Source organism: Petaurus breviceps, unplaced genomic scaffold (assembly GCF_028583685.1).
Source record: "Petaurus breviceps papuanus isolate PSGF00001 unplaced genomic scaffold, PetGlider_PUasm1.0 90977, whole genome shotgun sequence".
Lineage (NCBI taxonomy): Eukaryota > Metazoa > Chordata > Mammalia > Diprotodontia > Petauridae > Petaurus > Petaurus breviceps.
In genome coordinates this window covers 21,696,509-21,714,565 of record NW_027187391.1, presented here as the reverse complement: position 1 = coordinate 21,714,565, position 18,057 = coordinate 21,696,509, and the positions used below count along the sequence as shown (strand labels likewise).

The window sequence follows — 18,057 nt, the reverse complement described above, 5'->3', positions numbered from 1 at the left end:
TCAAGTATGCATGAGATCACATACCTAAGTGATTGGGAAGATAGCATGGCTCTCTACAGAAATAGGAAAGTTTAGATAAGGGGTAGACTTAGGAGGGTTAAGATAACTACAGTTTGAGAGGACTATACTAAGTTTGAGAGGACTATAGGACATTCAATAAGAGCTGTCTAGTAAGATGTTTGGGAAGCATCAGTAATATAAGATTGGAGTTTAGGAAAGTGATTTGGGCAGACATATAGGTTGTAGTAGTTTTTAAAGGTACTTGAAAGTAACCTTATTATACCTATTAAACTATACTTTTCTATTTAAACTAAATGTTTATTAGACAGTTTTCAAAGTGACAATTAGTTAAGAGCAGATTTTGATAGAAAAGTAGAGGGAGCATAAGAGCACCAGATATCTATAAAGAGGGAATTCTATTAGGGGATGAGGCAGTTTTGCACATAAACATTTCCTCCTCTGTAGTTTTACTGACTGCCCATCCTGATTCCAATGAAAGAAAATAATGACAAGAATAAATATGTGGGAACATAATATGGGAACTATATAGAGATGTTGTGGATAGAGAGTCAGTCTTGGAGTCAAGAAAACCTGTAAGACCTTGTAAGTTCTCCTACTAGTACTAGGTGTGTGATGGTATGGACAGGTATTTTGATATTTCATTGTCCCAGAACCTTAGTTTTCTCATCTCTAAATGGAAGGGTTTGAACTAGATTTTTTCTGAGCTCTCTGCTGGCTCTAAATCTGTGATCCTATCTGTGTCAGTAGGGGGAATTTCCACATTGAGAGTTCTCTATTCAGATTTGGTCACATAAAAGGTCACAAGTCCTTTATAAAATTGGAAGAGAGCTTTGAGAAATTCAGGTTGAAATTTAATTTTTTAGGACTGTAAAAAGTTGCAGTAATATGTTATAGAGACATCCTTACTTGATAAAGGGAAACAATTACTTGTAGACTGGTCTCCGTTATCTCTGAATCCTATGAACCTATGAGAAGATATGAGTATTTTCTATCTTCTTCAGAATTTAGTTTTCTACTTAATATCATCTAAATTAGTTGGCCAGGTTGATTTTAGATTTTTTTTTTTTGCAGGATTCTCATTAAAGCAAGATGAGCAAAGGTCTTTTCAAGGTCCCTACTGTCTTCTGACCCAGCATGAACCACCCTGGATTCATGTGCTCAAAGTTTTGGTCAGAACTTCGGGAGTAAGGATATAGACAAAGGATGCAGCTTTCCTAGTCACCTGCCAGAGTATGGAATTCTATCATTAGATTTCCATTTTTCTCAAGTGTGTGTGTGTGTGTGTGTGTGTGTGTGTGTGTGTGTGTGTGTGTGTAACCATGGATTCTCACTAACCATTTGCTAACATAAAATAAAATGAAATACTTCTGGGAGGAGTAACAAAATAAGTTTAGAATTTACATCTTCAAAGAGGCACTCCATCTAACTAGATCTCTGTCCTGGTAGCATCCTTTGAAGACAGGACTCCCATTGTCTACTCCTCCCGGCTCCAAATCAAATGACTTAAGGCAAAGATTAAAGAAAATTGAACATAGGGTAGATAAACTTTATTGGGGGGAAGGGAACTAGAGTCCTGAATATGTATTATGGAAATGTTTTTATTTGTTCATGAATATTAATCCTACAAATAAAAGAAAATAAAAAACAAGAAGGGGGGTGGGGAAGTGATGAGATCAAAAACAAAAAACTAAACTTTAGGAAGAAGCAAGTAAGCAAGAGAATATTTTGCCCTCCCACCTAGCTGTCAGAGATGTGAAAACACAGGCGCGCATGTGTCTGCTCCCAGACTCCGCCCCTGCCCCCGCCCCCGCCCTGTAGCCTTAGTTAAGGCGGAGCCTCCCACGTAGGCGTGGTATTGCGTCACTCCAGAGCGCCGCGCCGCCAGCCAAAGGCGGGGGATTTGAACGGTTGGAAGAAACCTTGGCGCTCCTGGCAGATTCAGAGACTTGACTCTCTGGTCCTTCCCGTGCATTGCTGATCCTAGTCGGCCTCCCTGTGCGGGGCCTTGGTGCCGGGCAGGAGGAGGACGAGGAGAGAATGGCGGCGGCCCAGGTGTTGAAGCGCAAAGCTCCCCGCCCCTTCCTGAGGAAATTCTTCAAGCTAGTGAAGCCTCAGCTGCACTTCCAGTCTGGCCTCGACCTGTGGGTGAGTGCGCCTTCCGGCTCGGGCTGGGGCGGAGGCGGCGGGTAGGAAAAGGCAAAGGAGGATATGGAAGGAGCGCCTTCCCGCCTCCTCCCCTTTGTTCCTCCTGGGCCTGTGCAGGCCTCCCCACCCCCTGAGCCGGTATGTAGGGCTTTCCCGCCCGCCCGTTGGCGGCCCTGGGTGCGGGGGATGGGCAGGGGAAGGGCGAGTCAGCTGTTTTCCCACCTGGCGTGTGTGGTTGTTGAGGCGCACGTCAGTCTGTGACCAACTCACAGGAACTTTTCCACTGCTTATTTTCGCAGTCTTTTAAGAGTAGTGACATCTGCTTAACAGTTTTGGGATTACGAAGCACTGAGCTGACAGCACCCCGAGGGGTAGGTGGTGCTGGTGATATGACCTCATTCTGGGCCAGACAGGTCATAGATGGAGGAATCCTTAATCGTCATCTAACCTTCCCCATTCTACATTTGAGGAAACCGAACCCAGGGGAACACAAGTGACTTGGTCTGTGGCTGCCCAGCCAGCAAGAGGTGGAGCCAAGACCTGGGCTGGGTTACAGGCTTTTTTGCATCTGAAATCGCTCAGTGACCTTTCTGCTATACCAGGGCAGATCATATTCACTTAATACACTACTTGTTGTAACAAATTCATTTAGTGTCTTCTAAGACGACTTTTCCCCCTCCTTTTGGTCCATTTTTATTTCTCCTTACTCAAAAGTAGACGCCCTTATCTTCATTTGTGAATAACAAATGTTTTTCCTCCAGAAATCTTTGCTTAAGTATTTTGCTTATTTATGTATTTTTCACTTGTTCTCAATTTCATTAGGAAGAAAAATCTTGTAAAGATGTGTATTCTTTCATTACTTGTTTTTCCACTTTAGTTTGGCTTCCCATTCGACCTCACCTGGAATTCTTCACCTGTATGTACTTCCTTCCAAGGGACCAATTCAACTCTGATTTGCTCAATGAAACTTTGCATCACATGAACACGAGCTTTAGTTCATATAGGTGTCTCTTTAGCTTCTTTGAACGTCTGTGTGTTAACAATTTGTCTCATCTATGTTAGTTGATCATGCACTTGTTTGCTTTCACTTTTTGCCTTAAGTATAATTTTATTTCCTAACTAGATTGTAAATTCCTTGAGGGTAGAGATAATATTATATATTGCTGTGCCTAGTGCATAAGGAGGACACAAATAGTTGTGTATGGCTTGACTTCTTGATTTTTGCTGCCCAAAATTCCTATTAAAGTAGGTAGTACTGACTCTTCCATGTTTTAGTTCTTGTCTTTGTTCTTTTGCTTTTGTTATTTTTACTTTTTTGCCAGGGGCATTTCTAGTAAATACATCTATTTAATCTTAATAAATGTTCTAGCTCTCTTGTGCCTCCTTTGGGTTTTTGATTTATTGCAGATGAAATGATCTGTGATGATTTCTGCACGTATGTATGTTTAATGTAAGATTAAAAAGTACTATAACAATGGGTGGAAAAAGAAAGCTTGATCCAGTACAACCTTTTGTGTCAAATGAGAGTAACTGATGTGGTAAGTGGATATCTCTTATAAAACCTTTTGTTATTTAATGGCTTGTCCTTTTACGTAAGGGAAAGCATTGTTAGAAAAAAAAAAAGAATCATAGAGGGAAAAATTTGCCATTTTTTGAGTTTAAGGCCTGCAACTCTTCCCTGTTGGACTTTACCAGAATGTTGTAACAGCACCTCAAACTCACCATGTCAGAGTTGAACCTTTTTATCTTTTCTCTAATTTATTTTCCTCTTCTAACTTAATTTAGCTTCCCACATTTGAAATATTGGTGTTTTATCTCTAGCTGTTCCTTCTCCCTCTGCTTCGATATCCATTCACTTAGCAGATCCTGTTGATTCTACTTATGAAACAATTTTTGAATCTCTCACCTATTCCCCTTCATAATTTTGTTCCAGCCTAACTTTCCAGTTTTATTTCATGCTATTTCCTTTCACATGTTGTTTGAATCAGACTAGCCTACGTAATGTTTTCTGAGTCAGTGATCTCACTTTTGCTTCCATAGACTATTCCCCATAACTTGAATGCATTCCTTCCTCATTTCTGCCTCTTAGAATTCTTAGGTTACTTCAAGTCTTAATTGAGGTACGTCCTCATACATTAAATCTTTCCTGATACTTATAATTGTTGAGAACTCTCTCTGTTTAAATTATCTTTAATTTATCTATGTAAAAGTTGTATCTCCCCAGCAGGATGTAAGCTATTAGAGGAGAGGATCTCTATCTCCTGTGCATGACACATAGTAAACAATAAATGCTTGTTAGATTGAACTAAATTACAAAAACCTTGAGAGATAGGTAATGCAAGTATTATTTTTCCAGTTTTACAGATGAAAAAACTGAGACTAGAAGATTTAATAACTTAGCTTTAGTTACTTGGCCAATAAATATCAGGTAGGACATAAACCCAGATCTACTGTATACATACTGCATCTAACTTTCAGGCATTTTTTTGAAACAATATTTTAGAATATTTGACTACTTTCATGTGAATAACCGCTACAGGGCTGTAGAAAGGACTCTTTGACAGTTTCAACCTGCAAGCCTAAGCCTAATTTAATAAGGCATTCATACATGAAATAGCTGGGTACCAATGAAAGGAAGATGTGTATATTGCTATTTTGTGAAAGGAGGGATGAAAATAAGTGACATAGGAATTAAGAAAAGGGGTGTGGTCACAAGAAAAGGTCACTGGTGACTGAATCAGTAGCAAATCTTCTGAATCAAATGGGGCTTGAACTTTTTAAGTGAATACTGTCCTGTAGGCACTGTGTGCTAGACATTTGAGGTCACAAAGAAAAGAGTGAAACAGTTCCACCTCTCTGGGAGCTTGGAGACGGTGCACATATATGTACTTGAATTTTCTCTTAATTCACTAATTTTTTCTTTTGTTAATAATAGTAGAGATGTTTTTCTCACTGTGAATTTGAATAAGTCACTTGGTCTCTTTGTAATGGGGATAGTAATTCATGATCTAGCTATCTGACAAGAGTGGTTCTAAACCATGCTATAGGAATGCCATCACACGGAACTATCATAAGGTACTCCATCCAGTATATTAAATGGGGTGAAGTATAGGAGAATATTCAGAATGATAGACAGGCAATATTTGGTATTGTCCACATCCAGAGGCTAGAGAAGCAGATTAATGTGATAAAATTGAAGGTGAAGGGAATCTTGGGGAAGAGAGTTCAAGTTCAGAACCTTTTGTACTCTGGGGCTTTTACGACCATGGATCAATTGTCCATTTTACTATAATGTTTGTTAGAAATATTTATAAATGTGAGCTGCTAATAAGGCTATGCACATATTTTCCCTTCTCTTCCTGCTCAGTTTATTCAGGCAAATGGTTGTCCATCTGACTAAATTAGTGCCACTAGTGTTAAATCTCTATTTCAGATTCTTTATTATGAGAAATTGTGTTTTGTTGACATGCCCTTAGTTCTTAGGAAAGTATAAAAGAAAGGTCTTTAGAAAGTTGCTTTAAACAGTATCTTTTATATGTAGGATTATTGATCCTGACTAACCTACTGTGTTACCTAAATAACCAGAACTAAATTTAGTTGTGAATTATACTGACTTGTCATTTTGAAGCTGTTAAAAAGATGAGAACTTCATTTTCTAATGTAAGTTGCACATGCACACATGTTTTTCTTAGTATATGAGTGGCATATTAGCAATTTTTGATAAAGTTCTAAGGTTTAATGACTGGGATTGAGAAAATCTTAAAAGAGCGTTCCAAAGAAGTAAAAGAATGCCAAAGTTATGAAATGTTGAAAACAATTAGTACAACGATTGAGTACAATGTGGGATTAGTTTTAAAATGTTTTGTCTTATATACAAATTAAAGACAAATAACATTCAGGAAATATGGCTATTATATTCATTGACCTCTTTAAGAGATTTGGAGAAGTAAGGAAATGGTTTAGACTTCTTTCTGTATTTTTGCTGTCATTTCCCCACGATAATAGAAACTACTAGAAGGAACATAATTGGTTTCTTTGTCCTTCAGGTTATCATCTCATTCTCCATTTATCTGAAGTAAATGAGGTGTTCCTACATATTGATGTAGACCTTGAGAAAAGAATTTGTATGTTTTCCATTATTGTTTCCCACCTCAATAGCTTGTCAGATAGTCACAGGATACATGTTTATTAGTTATGAACAGTGTTAGTTGGTAGGTGAGTTTTTAATGATTATAGCAGATTGAAATATTACTCTGTTTTCAAATTGCTTTCCTTACATGTACAGTTTAAGTGTTTTGTAAGAAGCTGGATGTGACTTAGGGATTGTCTAGTACTATTTGCTTGTTTTACAAATGACAGAATTGAAGTCCAAAGAAGTTAAGGTTCTTGCTTGTGGCCATACATGATACTGTGATAGGGCCAGGAGATCAACCTAGATTCTCTGACTGCAAATCTGGTGCTCCCTCCAACAGACTACAGATTTGCTACCTTCTGTGTTCTAAAACAATACTACTAAAATGGAAAGAACCCCAGACTAGAAGTCATATGACTTGGATTGAACTCCTGGCCCTAATACTAGGTGACCATGGGTGCATCACTTAACCTTTCTATGTGTTGATCCCTTCTAGCTCTAAACTCAGTGTCTTTATATGGCATTTGCTATCTTAAGAAGTTGTTATAGATCTAAAGAAAAAAAATAAGTTCAAGAAAGGTTTAGATAAATTCATGGATGAGAGATCCCATATGAGTTAAGGAAAGTTACAGAGGTTCAAAGTAAATCCTCAGTGTTTGAGGAATATAATAGATTTATTACCTTCAGATGAATAGGAGAAGCCCAAGAGCACTGTTGCTCCTGTTCCTGAGGCCCTCTACTACCCAGCCCTTTCTTTCAGCCCCTCTTTTTTATCCGGTGGAGCAACTGTTTTGGAGATAAACATCCTGGTAATGGCCCCTACTTTTCTGGTAATCTCAAATGGTTCAACATCAGAAATGAAAATTATTTTATTAATGAGAGTTACAGTGAAGATCACATTACTTGCAACTGAAAACCTCCCATATGTGTTTTCTCTCCCTGTTTGAATGTGAGCTTTTTGAGAGCCCAGATTATTCTGTTTATATTGCTAGAGCTTAAAATAGTGCTTTGCATCTAGTAGGCACTTAATGCTTTTTAATTCATTCTATCTCTACTCACTCATAACTGTTTTGGTGCTTAAAGCTCACCTGCCCTGCTTTATCCACTTTCATGATCATCTGGCAAAATCTAGATATTTTTCTATCAGGGCAGTAGTTGATTCAACAGTTGATCAGAACTTTCAGCCTTCCTCTGCTGCATTGCTTCTAGAAAATGGAATGAGTACTGCTTACTGAATTCCAGCCAATCTTCAAAGGTATTGCGTCAAAGATCCTTTGCTTAAGTTGATGAGATTTTTTTTTATTGCCAAATTTTCCTATTAAAAAAAAAAGTGGCTAATGCAGACTCCATGCATATTTTTCACATCTTCTTAGTTTCATTAGGAAGGAAATTCTTGTAAAGCTAGCTACTCTTTCATTACTTGTTTCTCTACTGCAGTTTGTCTCTCTAGCTATCTCACCACATAACTGCATCATTTTTTAAAGCAGATCTCTTATCATCTTACTAAACTTTACAGAACTTTTATTTCTTTTCAACTTATGTTTTCCTTTTTCCTGGACTCATCTGTAGCTAGTGTTCTTTCAGATTCTTTTCATCTTAGTCCACTGAAATAATTTACCACCTCCTGTTCTTTTGTATCCTTTAGTTGCTCCAATATTCCTGTTTCAGACTTTTGTGAACAACATTGGACTTTACTTTGGGACCCCATTTTATTGTGCCATTTTTATAATATTACTGTCTCATGAGCATTTCTTCTGTGGAGATTATTTAATTTCCCATTAGTACCAAAAGAAATCATTTTTAGTAAACAAATTTGGGTGGACTTTTTGTGAAATTATTTTAAATGTCTGGAAAATATTTCTGAATGTGGAGACTAGGCAATTGTTTATCACATGATTCTGAATATCATTGATAACTTTCAAATTGGCAGATAGTAAATCATATCAGTTGAAGGACATTTTTTGCCTTTCACAAGTATTGTTTTTGAAATTTGAATTGACCAAATTTATCCCTACCATTGATATATACTAATCCAGTCTCCTTGGATATGATTTTATTCCCACTTTTGTTTGAAATGTTCTCAGGATATAAAATAACTTGGATAGTTTGCAAAGCAAATTTTAAGACTGGACAATTAACTAGGATCTGTATTTGTAGAAAATATACATCATTGGGGGCAGAGCCAGGATGGCAGAGTGAAAGCAGGGACTTCGTTGAACTTTCTCCCAGATCCCTCCAAATACCTGTAAAAATTATTCTAAACAAATTCTAGAGCAGAAGAACCCACAAATGACAGAGTGAAACAAATTTCTAGCCCAAGACAACATGGAAGGTCAACAGGAAAGGTCTGTTGCACCAACCAGTCTGAGAGAAGAACACAGTCCAATGTGGGCCACACCAGCCTTGAGCAGGCCTTAGGGGACTGAATCACTGGAGCTGTGGCGGTTTCAGACTTCTCAATGCACAAATGTCAAAGACAACTTAGAAGGTCAGTAGGAAAGGTCTTTTGGACCTGGGCGAGAGAGGAGTAAGGTTCGACCCCAGCCCAGGGCGGTGGCAGCAGCTGTTTCCAGAGCTCTTGACCCACAGAAGGTGTGTGTGGGGGGGGATTGAGTGGCTGATCAGAAGGATCTCTTTGCTGTCACTGAGGCAGAATACCTTTGCTTTGTTCTTGCTTGAATCTGGGTTGCAATTCTGGGTGGTGGTCCTGGGGTGAGGAGGAGTGCTGGTGTGGAGGAGCTTGTGGCAGCAGTGGAGAGGGAATCCTCTTCACATTTCCAAAGCAGAAGAGTGCTTGTGATCACTCACAGACTAGAGTACAGAACAGGAGAGGAAAAATCACATCTCCTTTGATCATACAGCCTTGGAAGAACTAAAAATTTACCTGTTCCTAGAAATATCTCTGAAAACAGCTGCACAAAACCCCTGAAGCTTGGGACAGTATACTCTCCACTCTGGAAGCATAGTCCTACCTTAACAAAGAGCTAAAAAGTCAGATAATTGACTGGGAAAATGAGCAAACAGTGGAAAGAAAATCAGACTATAGAATCTTATTTTGGTGACAAGGAAGATCAAAACATACAACTGGAAGAAGAAAACAAAGTCAAAAGCTCCTACATCCAAAGCCTCCAAGAAAAATATGAATTAGTCTCAGGCCATCGAAGAACTCAAGAAGGATTTTAAAAATCAGGTAAGAGAAGTAGAGGAAAAATTGGGTAGAGAAATGAGAATGATGCAAGGAAGTAATGAAAAATGAATCAACAGCTTGCTAAAGGAGACCCAAAAAAATGCAGAAGAAAATAATACCTTAAAAAATAGACTAACCCAAATGACAAAAGAGGTCTAAAAAAATCAGTGAGGAGAAGAATGCCTTTAAAAGCAGTATTGGCCAAATGGAAAAGGAGGTCCAAAAGCTCACTGAAGGAAAGAATTACTTAAAAACTAGAATGGAACAAATGGAAGCTAATGACTCTATGAGAAATCAAGAAATTATAAAACAAAACCAAAACAATGAAAAAATAGAAGACAATGTGAAATATCTCATTGGAAAAACAACTGACCTGGAAAATAGATCCAGGAGAAATATTTTAAAAATCATTTGTCTACCTGAAAGCCATGATCAAAAAAAGAACCTAGACATCTTCTTTTAAGAAATTATCAAAGAAAACTGCACTGATATTCTAGAAACAAAGGGTAATATAGAAATTGAAAGAATCCACCAATCACCTCCTGAAAGAGATCACCAAAGGAAAACTCCTAGGAATATTGTAGCCAAACTCCAGAGTTCCCAGGACAAGGAGAAAGTATTGCAAGCAGCCAGAAGGAAACAGTTAAAGTATTGTGGAAACACAAACAGGATAACACAAAATTGAGCAGCTTCTACATTAAGGGATCAGGGCCTAGAATATGATATTCTGGAGGTCAAAGGAACAAGGATTAAAACCAAGAATCACCTACCCAGCAAAATTGAATATAATACTTCAAGGGAAAAAAATGGATGTTCATTTAAGTAGAGGACTTCAAAGCATTCCTTGATGAAAAGATCAAAGCCAAATATAAGTGTGTGTGTGTGTGTGTGTGTGTGTGTTTCTGTGTGTAGACAGAAGGCACAGGGTGAGTTGAATATGAAGGGATGGTAAATACACAAGGAAATTAAGGGGTGAGAGGAATATACTGGGAGAAGGATAAAGGGAGAGGTAGAATGGAATAAATTATCTCACATAAAAGAGGCAAGAAAAAGCTTTTATAATGGGGCGAAGATGGGGAAGATGAGAGGGAATGAGTGAACCTTACTGCCATCATATTTGACTGAAGGAGGGAATAACATAGATATTTAATTGGGCATGAAAATCTACCTCACCCTACAGGCATATAGGGGGGAAGGGCATAAGAGAGAGGGGAAATGATAGAAAAGAGGGCAAATGGAGGGGAGGGGTAATCAGAAGTGAACACTTTTGAGGTGGGACAGGGTCAAAGGAGAGAATAGAATAAATGGGGGGCAGGATAGGATGGAGGGAAATAGAGTCTTTCACAACACGTCTATTATGGAAGTGTTTTGTGTGACTACACATGTATAACCTACATCAAATTGCTTGACTTCTCAATGAGGGTGGGTGGGGAAGAGAGGACAGCAGATAATGTGGAACTCAAAGTTTTAAAAATGTGTGTTAAAATTGTTTTTACATGCAACTGGTAAATAAGATATTCAGGCAATGTGGTATAGAAATCATCTTGCCCTACAGGAAAATAAATGGGAGAGGGAATAAGAGAACTGGTGTGATGATAGAAGGGAGGGCAGATTAGGGGCAGGAGTAATCAGAATGCACACTGTCTTGGGGTGGGGGTAGGGGAGAGATGGGGTGAAAATTTGGAACTTAGAATCTTGTGGAAGTGAATGTTGAAAACTAAAAATAAAATTAATAAAAGAAAAGAAAATATATATCATTAGGCAGTAGTTGCTTAATATTCATATAGTTGCCTTAATTTAATTCAGCAAATATTTAAGTACTTAACTGTGTGCAAGGCAGTAAACTAGGTGCTGACAATACAAAGATACACTACCTGCTTTTAAGAAGCTTATATTGTGAGTGAGTGCAGGCATATAACATATGCAAGCAAGCAAATATGAAATAATTTGATGAATGAAAGGCAATATGTTACAGTTGAAAGAGTACTGGATTTGGTGTTTGAAGACTTACTACACAGGCAAGTCACTTGACTTCTGTGGATTTCTATTTGCTTGTCTCTAAAATGAGGGAGTTGTACCATGTGCTCTCTTAGGTCCCTTCCATTGTAACATCCATGACCTCTTTTAGTTGAGTAACTAAATTCCTTTAAATTAGGTTCAAAGTGGATCTGCCTTATTGAATTGAAGGCAAATAGCTTTAAAAAAGATTTAAAAGTGGTTAAAATGATTCCATGATAATACCAAAGGTGTCTCTTTAGATTATAGATCTAGACCTGGAAGAAGCTTCACAAACCATCTGATCCAATTCTTTCATTTTTAAAATAAACTGAGGCCCATAACAGTTTTTAGGAATTGTTATTCCTTAGCCAAAAAAAAAAAAAAAAAACTTGTTAAGAGTAAGAAGTATGAATCAGTGTCAGATCTGGAATTAGGACCTGGGTTCAAATCTGGCATGGCCACTTACTTTCCTGTATGACCTGGGCAAATCATTTAATTTCTCCAGACCTTGGTTACTGTTAACAGGGATTTAGGATTTGTAATAAAAAGGAAAAGGAGAAGTGGTCCAATTAAAAATGCTGGATTTGGTGTTAGGAGTTTAAATCTGGTCTTTGCTATTTACTATAATCTTACTATATAACCTTGGGCAAGTCACTTGATTTTTCTGGGTTTCAGTTTATTTCATCTCTAAGAGAAAAGGTACTTTTAAGTTCTAAATTTTTATTATTTAGAGTAATTCATCAATTGCTTATTAAGAATTACTATATTAGGGATGGCTAGGTGGTGCAGTGAATAGAGCACCGGCCCTGGAGTCAGGAGGACCTGAGTTCAAATCTGGCCTCAGATACTTAACACTTGCTAGCCCTGTGACCTTGGGCAAGTCACTTAACTCCAATTGCCCTGCCTTCCTCCCTCCAAAAAGAAAAAAACAAAAAAGAATTACTATATTATAAGATCTTTCTCCTCATAGAATTTAGAATCTTCTATGTCATTTCAGGGTTGTATAATGGAAAGGTACTGGATTGAATCATTAAGACATGAATTTTTATTCCTGGCTCTGCCTGTTAATTAATTGCCTTGTGACTAGCAGAATCAGACTTGGAAAATGATGTTACCAATAACAGGAATATTTGTTGGGTAGATCATAAAATAATGCACATGAAAACACTTTGAAAACTAAAACAGTATTTATATTTAATATGGTATTTATTTCAGTTTATCAACCACTTTTTAAGTACTTACGGAAATTTAAAAAATTTTCTCTTTATAAGGTACACTTGAACTGTTTGCTATTTCTTCATCGATTAGCAGAAGAAGCCAGGATTCGGGCTTTTCAGGACAAGAGAAGGATAATTAAGGACAAGCACATTATTGCCTCAGGAAAGGTAACTATAAAAGCTGACTTTCTTTTCTTGGACACTAAGAGCATAGATTAAGTCAACTGTCCCTGCTTCCTCCTTTATCTCTCAGCCTCTGGGTAATTATACCTCCATCAGTAGTAGATGATGGAGTCATAGCTTGTGTTCAGCATATAATTGAATTTAAATTCAAGGTGTAATAATTAGATTTTCCATATACACATAGTTTTGTCCTAGGTGGGGAAATTAAGAAATAACCTACAGAATTCAAAAATAAACTGGCTTTGTAATAATTTAGGAGAAAAATTTTATTTTATTTTTTTGGTCATTTTAGTTCCAGCAGCACTTTGACATAGCAAAATTATAGATTTATATAGGATAAATAAAATAATAAAACTCATGTTTAAAGATTACATCAAAACATACATATCTTCCTGTTCATCATGTGAAATATTTTTTAATGTTTACTTAAAAATTTTTTTTAAGATTTTATTTTTTTTTACTTTATTTTTTGGAGGGGGAGGGCAGGGCAATTGGGGTTAAATGACTTGCCCAAGGTCACATGGCTACTAAGTGTTAAGTGTGATAAGAATTTGAACTCGGGTCCTCTTGAATCCAGGGCCTGTGCTCTATTCACTGTGCCACCTAAGCGCCCCTTAATTTTTTTTTAAGCAGTTGGGGTTAAGTAACTTGCTCAAGGTTACACTGCCAGTTATTTCTGGGTGTGGTGCTAAGTATCTGAGCCCGAATTCAATACCCAGGTCATCCCAACACTGGGGCCGGTGCTCTTACTCGCTGTACTACTTGGCCGCCCCTTTTTTAGTATTTTATTTTTCCCTTTACTTATTTTTTTAACTGGGAGTCAAGGTTATATCTCGGCAAACTTGTAAACGATATTTATATGACAAAGAGGCTACATCTTCCTAAATCCATTTTTTTCATAATGTTCCTACCTAAGCTTAATCTCTGGGCATAGCTGATATTTGAGTGAAGGTGAAGTCAATGTGTGTCCCATCTATTTTAAAGCTCATTTTGTTGTTGGGAAAAGTATGATCATAGGAGCCAGCTGCTCATTTCTGGACATAAAAGTGGGATGGTTTTAATCTCTTCAAAGTATTTATTTTCTTTCTTAATTGAAAACAGAGGCTGTAATTTAAAATATAGTTATAATTCAGTTATGCAACAGATTTTCTATTTCCTGAAAAGTTGTATAAAAGTTAACTATTATAAATTAAATGCTTAATATATGGGAGAATCTTTAAGGAAACCTGATTGAGTATTTTTAGAAATTGAAGACTATTTTTGAATTGCAAATAAACACAATTCACAACAGTTTTGCAAATTCAAAATTTTGTTTGTTTTTAGTGTGCCCCATTTGTAGAATTCAAGAGACTTTTAAAGGAAAACTGTACTTGTTATACCCTTTTGCCTAAGGTTTGTCTACTAAAGAAATAATACTTTTTTTTTCTTTTTGACAGGTGATTTTAAAGAAGAGTAAGGGTTAGAGCCTAAGGACCGTATTATTTGAAACTGTATATTATCTCATTAAATGTTAATAAAGAAATGTGCTTTTTAACAACTTTTAAAAACATGGAACATTAGCTACATAGATTGGGCAAGCTTTTGTACTTCTGGTGTTGGATTTGTATCCTAGGTATATTCATTTATTCATTCTACAAATGTTTATTAAGCACTTCTGTTATTTCTTACTGCAAGTACAAAGATAAATAGAGCATAGCTGTTTTTATAATTGGCATATAAGTTTCTCGGTGTACTTTTGGTCTACTTGTGGTAATAACAGGCACACAAATATGTAAATAAAAATATTATAAAGACTGTTCAACACTTTTATGAAGGCTCATGTTTTTAAGGTGGCCAGTGTTTTTAAAAGTTGAAACCTTTAAAATTTATTGCCATTGCTAAGTTGTGTTTTTTTCTTTGAAGATAAAATGATTGCTTACTATATTAGAAGAAATGGTTTTATGATCAGATGTCTTTAGTAACTTAAGTATAGTCTATGAGTTTAAAAAAAACCTTAAAGTCTGAAGAAAGATAACATCATATTCAAAGTATATGTGAAAGTGTTATTATTTAGCTGAATTTTTCAAGGATAGCAACTAAACCTGTGATTTTATTGGTTTAAACAGGAGGAAACTCCTACTAATGCAGGTCAGTGCTTTCTGTTCAACTTAGTCTTACAGAATTGTATAGAGAACTGAGTGTTCAAGTTACTTGCTCAGGGTTACAGAGCCAAAGCCACATGATAACATATGCCATAGGTTGAAGCCCAGGCTTCTAACCTCTGGGCCCAATTCTCTATCCATTATTGCATGCTGAGTGTTTCAGAGGATTTTCATTTTGGTGGCTTGGGCAGTGAACAATATAATTTCCAGTAATGTACAAAACTTAATCTGTTATGAGAATGTGAATATTTGACAGATGTCTACAAAAAAGTTTAAGTCCTTCCGTATTCATATTTTTTTAAAGATAAAATCCACAAAACGACCCTTTTCTACCACCTAAAACTTCTTCTATACAAGACCCTGGGCAGGAAGGTAACTTCTGTTTGTTTCAATTTCCTCAACAGTAAAATGGGGATAATAATAGCACCTGCTTCTCAGGGTTGTTGTAAGGATCAAATGAAATAATACTTGTAAAGTGCTTAGGATTGTACCAGGTACATAGTAGGTGCAATATAAATGCTTATTCCCCTCCTTAAATGTAAGTTGTGTCTGGCCTTCTACAAATGTGAGTATTATGGCTTCTGGTTCTTGTAAAAATATTTGAGGGAACCAAATGCACATTGGGTACGGAAGACTATTTCATCCCACAAAATATTTAGATGACCCAAGGGACTTATAGGAGTCCCAATTTAAAAAGTATATAAAATGTACAATTTTATATACTTTTATAATTAAAAAGTATATAAAATCACAATACCCCATTAACAGTCAAATGCAGTTCTTCTTTTATGAGTCCTATTCTCTACCATGGTCTCAAAGCCCTCATGGCTCTTCTGCTTCAACATTATTGTAGTTGACATTCACCTTGAAAAGGAAGTAAGTTTGGAGTTCACAGTGGGGCAACATGTGTCCTTGACTCCTATGAGGCCTTCAGCACTTAAAGAGTGACTCCTTGGTTTGAATTCCTGGAAGGTTTTGAGCTGCTGGCAGGCTCCTTTCAGATCTGCACTATTTGGACATAGCTCATTTTCAGATCCAGATTCCTTTATACCCCATATTATGGTTGTAGTGTCTTACTGTTCCTCCAATTGAAGGGGCCACGTGGGTAATGTTCTTCTTTCTTAATGAAATGTGGTATTTAGAAACTCCTCAAAGATCTTTGAACTCTTGGTTATTCTCAAGGCAGTGATTAAGGATGGTACTGCCCAGAACCTGTGATTTTAGAATCATAGATTTAGAATTAGAATAGACCTTAGAGGTCATTAAGTACCACGAGCCCCTTTCCTCCTTCCTACGTTTCATAGAGGTGGAAACAGAATGTGATAGAATGAACTGATGGGTGTTTTTTTTTCACTCTAAGCCCAGTGATATATCCAGTGTGCTACCTAGTTACCTCAGTAACATTAGTGTGGAAATTCATTCCAGTGCTGTAAGTGAGGCAGTTTTTGTATAATTTTGTCTTCTTTGTTTGGGACATTGAAAAGTTGAGTGACTTGCCTCTGGTCACATTGTTGAATATGTATATCAGAGGTAGAATGTGAACTCATGTTTTCCTGATGCCAGTACTGATCTTCTAACCTGCATGCCATGCTTCCTCTTATAATCTATGATTAAGATAGTAAATGTAGTTGTTTTTCAAGATCTCTGAAAGTTACATCACAGAAAGAAGACAAAGAATGCTGGTGTACCCATATTCAGTGATACAATGGAAATTTTCCATTTACTTGCCTAGAAAATATGAAAATATTTCAGTATGTATTATAAGATTAATGGAATTCTTTCCACAGCTTGTTTCCCAGCTATTTAGCAGCTGGACATCTCTTGATGTTCCTGATTAGACCGGTACAAATCAACAGATAATGGCAAATACCAACCCAACCCTTTGCCTCCCACTATCACTGACTATTCTTTTGTGTTTTCATTGGCAGAACACCAAAAAAATGTGGGGTCATATCCTAAGTCATAATATAAATGAATTGAAAAATCTTAATTTTATTTTACAGTCAATTTTTCAGGAACATAGACATTATAAAATTACTGTAATATATTCCTGGTATAACTAGGAAAACCAAAGTGCTTATAAAGATTATGTATTGTATACCCAAACTACAGTATAGTTCCTTTTACTTTTTGGAGTTGAAGTAATATATTGGGATTAGTAGAGTAGTAGTCTAAATTGAAGGAAACAAATTTACTATGCTATTGCTTGTTGTACCTTAATAAGGATCCATATCTGGAGTTGTTAAAAGGGAACTTCACTTGTTTAATGAATGTGTTCAGCAGATTTTTTGAGAATTTTCTTTGAAGACCCAGAATGGTATACTTAACCAAATTTCTGATAAATATAATGAAAGGAAATAGCTATGTTAGCAGCATTGGACATAGATTCTAGGAAGAAGTATGGATTGTTGGGAATTATAAATTGCACTTATGTAAATATGAGGATTTATCATACTTAAAATTATCTTGCAAAATACTGGAAAGCAAATATGTTATATAGTAGTTGAAGGGAGCGAGACTGGTTATTGGAGGATAGAGGCAAGGAGAGTATTCAGAGTTGGAAGATACTTATAAAGTCACTGTGTTTAACCCATATCGGAACAAAAATGTTCATTAAATCATACAGAGAAGGTAGTCAATCATGCGTTAATGAAGAAAATTCCTCTCCTTAATTCAAGCCTACATCTGTCTCTTAATTTAGGAATTTATTAAAAGCTATGAATTCTATTATTACTTGCAAGACACTTTGCTCTCTCACCCATGACTCTAAGTTCTGCCCTATGGAGTCAGTTTAAGAAGTCTTAATTTTTCTTCCATGTGGTAGCTCTTAGATGCCTGAAATTGATCTATGATGACTTTATGAAGGACACCCAGATAATCCCTTCCTACTTTGCCTGTTTATCTTGTTCCCTGATGGTCAATTTTTTTTTCAAGACCAAAGGTTCTTGTCCTTCACCGAGAAACAAGCAAAAGTACATTTGAGTAGTTTTGTTCTGTCTGTTGATTTGCCCTTGTCCCTTCCCCCATGACAGA

At 36.7% G+C, this 18,057-nt stretch overlaps 1 protein-coding gene across 3 annotated transcripts; it reads left to right on the top strand.

Moving 5' to 3' along the window:
* The first annotated feature begins 1,847 nt into the window (after positions 1-1,847).
* CENPW (centromere protein W) lies at positions 1,848-14,684 on the top strand. Of its 3 annotated transcripts, XM_069077453.1 has the most exons (4): positions 2,215-2,304; positions 2,466-2,537; positions 12,755-12,868; positions 14,320-14,684. In XM_069077453.1, the coding sequence occupies exons 1-4, from the start codon at positions 2,230-2,232 to the stop codon at positions 14,344-14,346; spliced, it is 288 nt and encodes a 95-aa protein (XP_068933554.1). In that variant the 5' UTR covers positions 2,215-2,229; the 3' UTR covers positions 14,347-14,684. The 3 variants fall into 3 exon arrangements, with proteins under 3 accessions (XP_068933555.1, XP_068933556.1, XP_068933554.1); XM_069077454.1 differs by lacking the exons at positions 2,215-2,304; positions 2,466-2,537 and adding an exon at positions 1,848-2,166; XM_069077455.1 differs by lacking the exon at positions 2,466-2,537 and having other exon boundaries at positions 2,196-2,304.
* Positions 14,685-18,057: the final 3,373 nt, after the last annotated feature.

What these genes read in the sequence shown, in the direction of transcription:
- CENPW (XM_069077453.1), top strand. Translation starts at nt 2,230, where the DNA reads ATGGAAGGAGCGCCTTCCCGCCTCCTCCCCTTTGTTCCTCCTGGGCCT. An exon ending in AGCTGACAGCACCCCGAGGG is followed by an intron (nt 2,538 to 12,754) that starts GTAGGTGGTGCT and finishes TCTCTTTATAAG; the next exon opens with GTACACTTGAACTGTTTGCT. An exon ending in ACATTATTGCCTCAGGAAAG is followed by an intron (nt 12,869 to 14,319) that starts GTAACTATAAAA and finishes TCTTTTTGACAG; the next exon opens with GTGATTTTAAAGAAGAGTAA.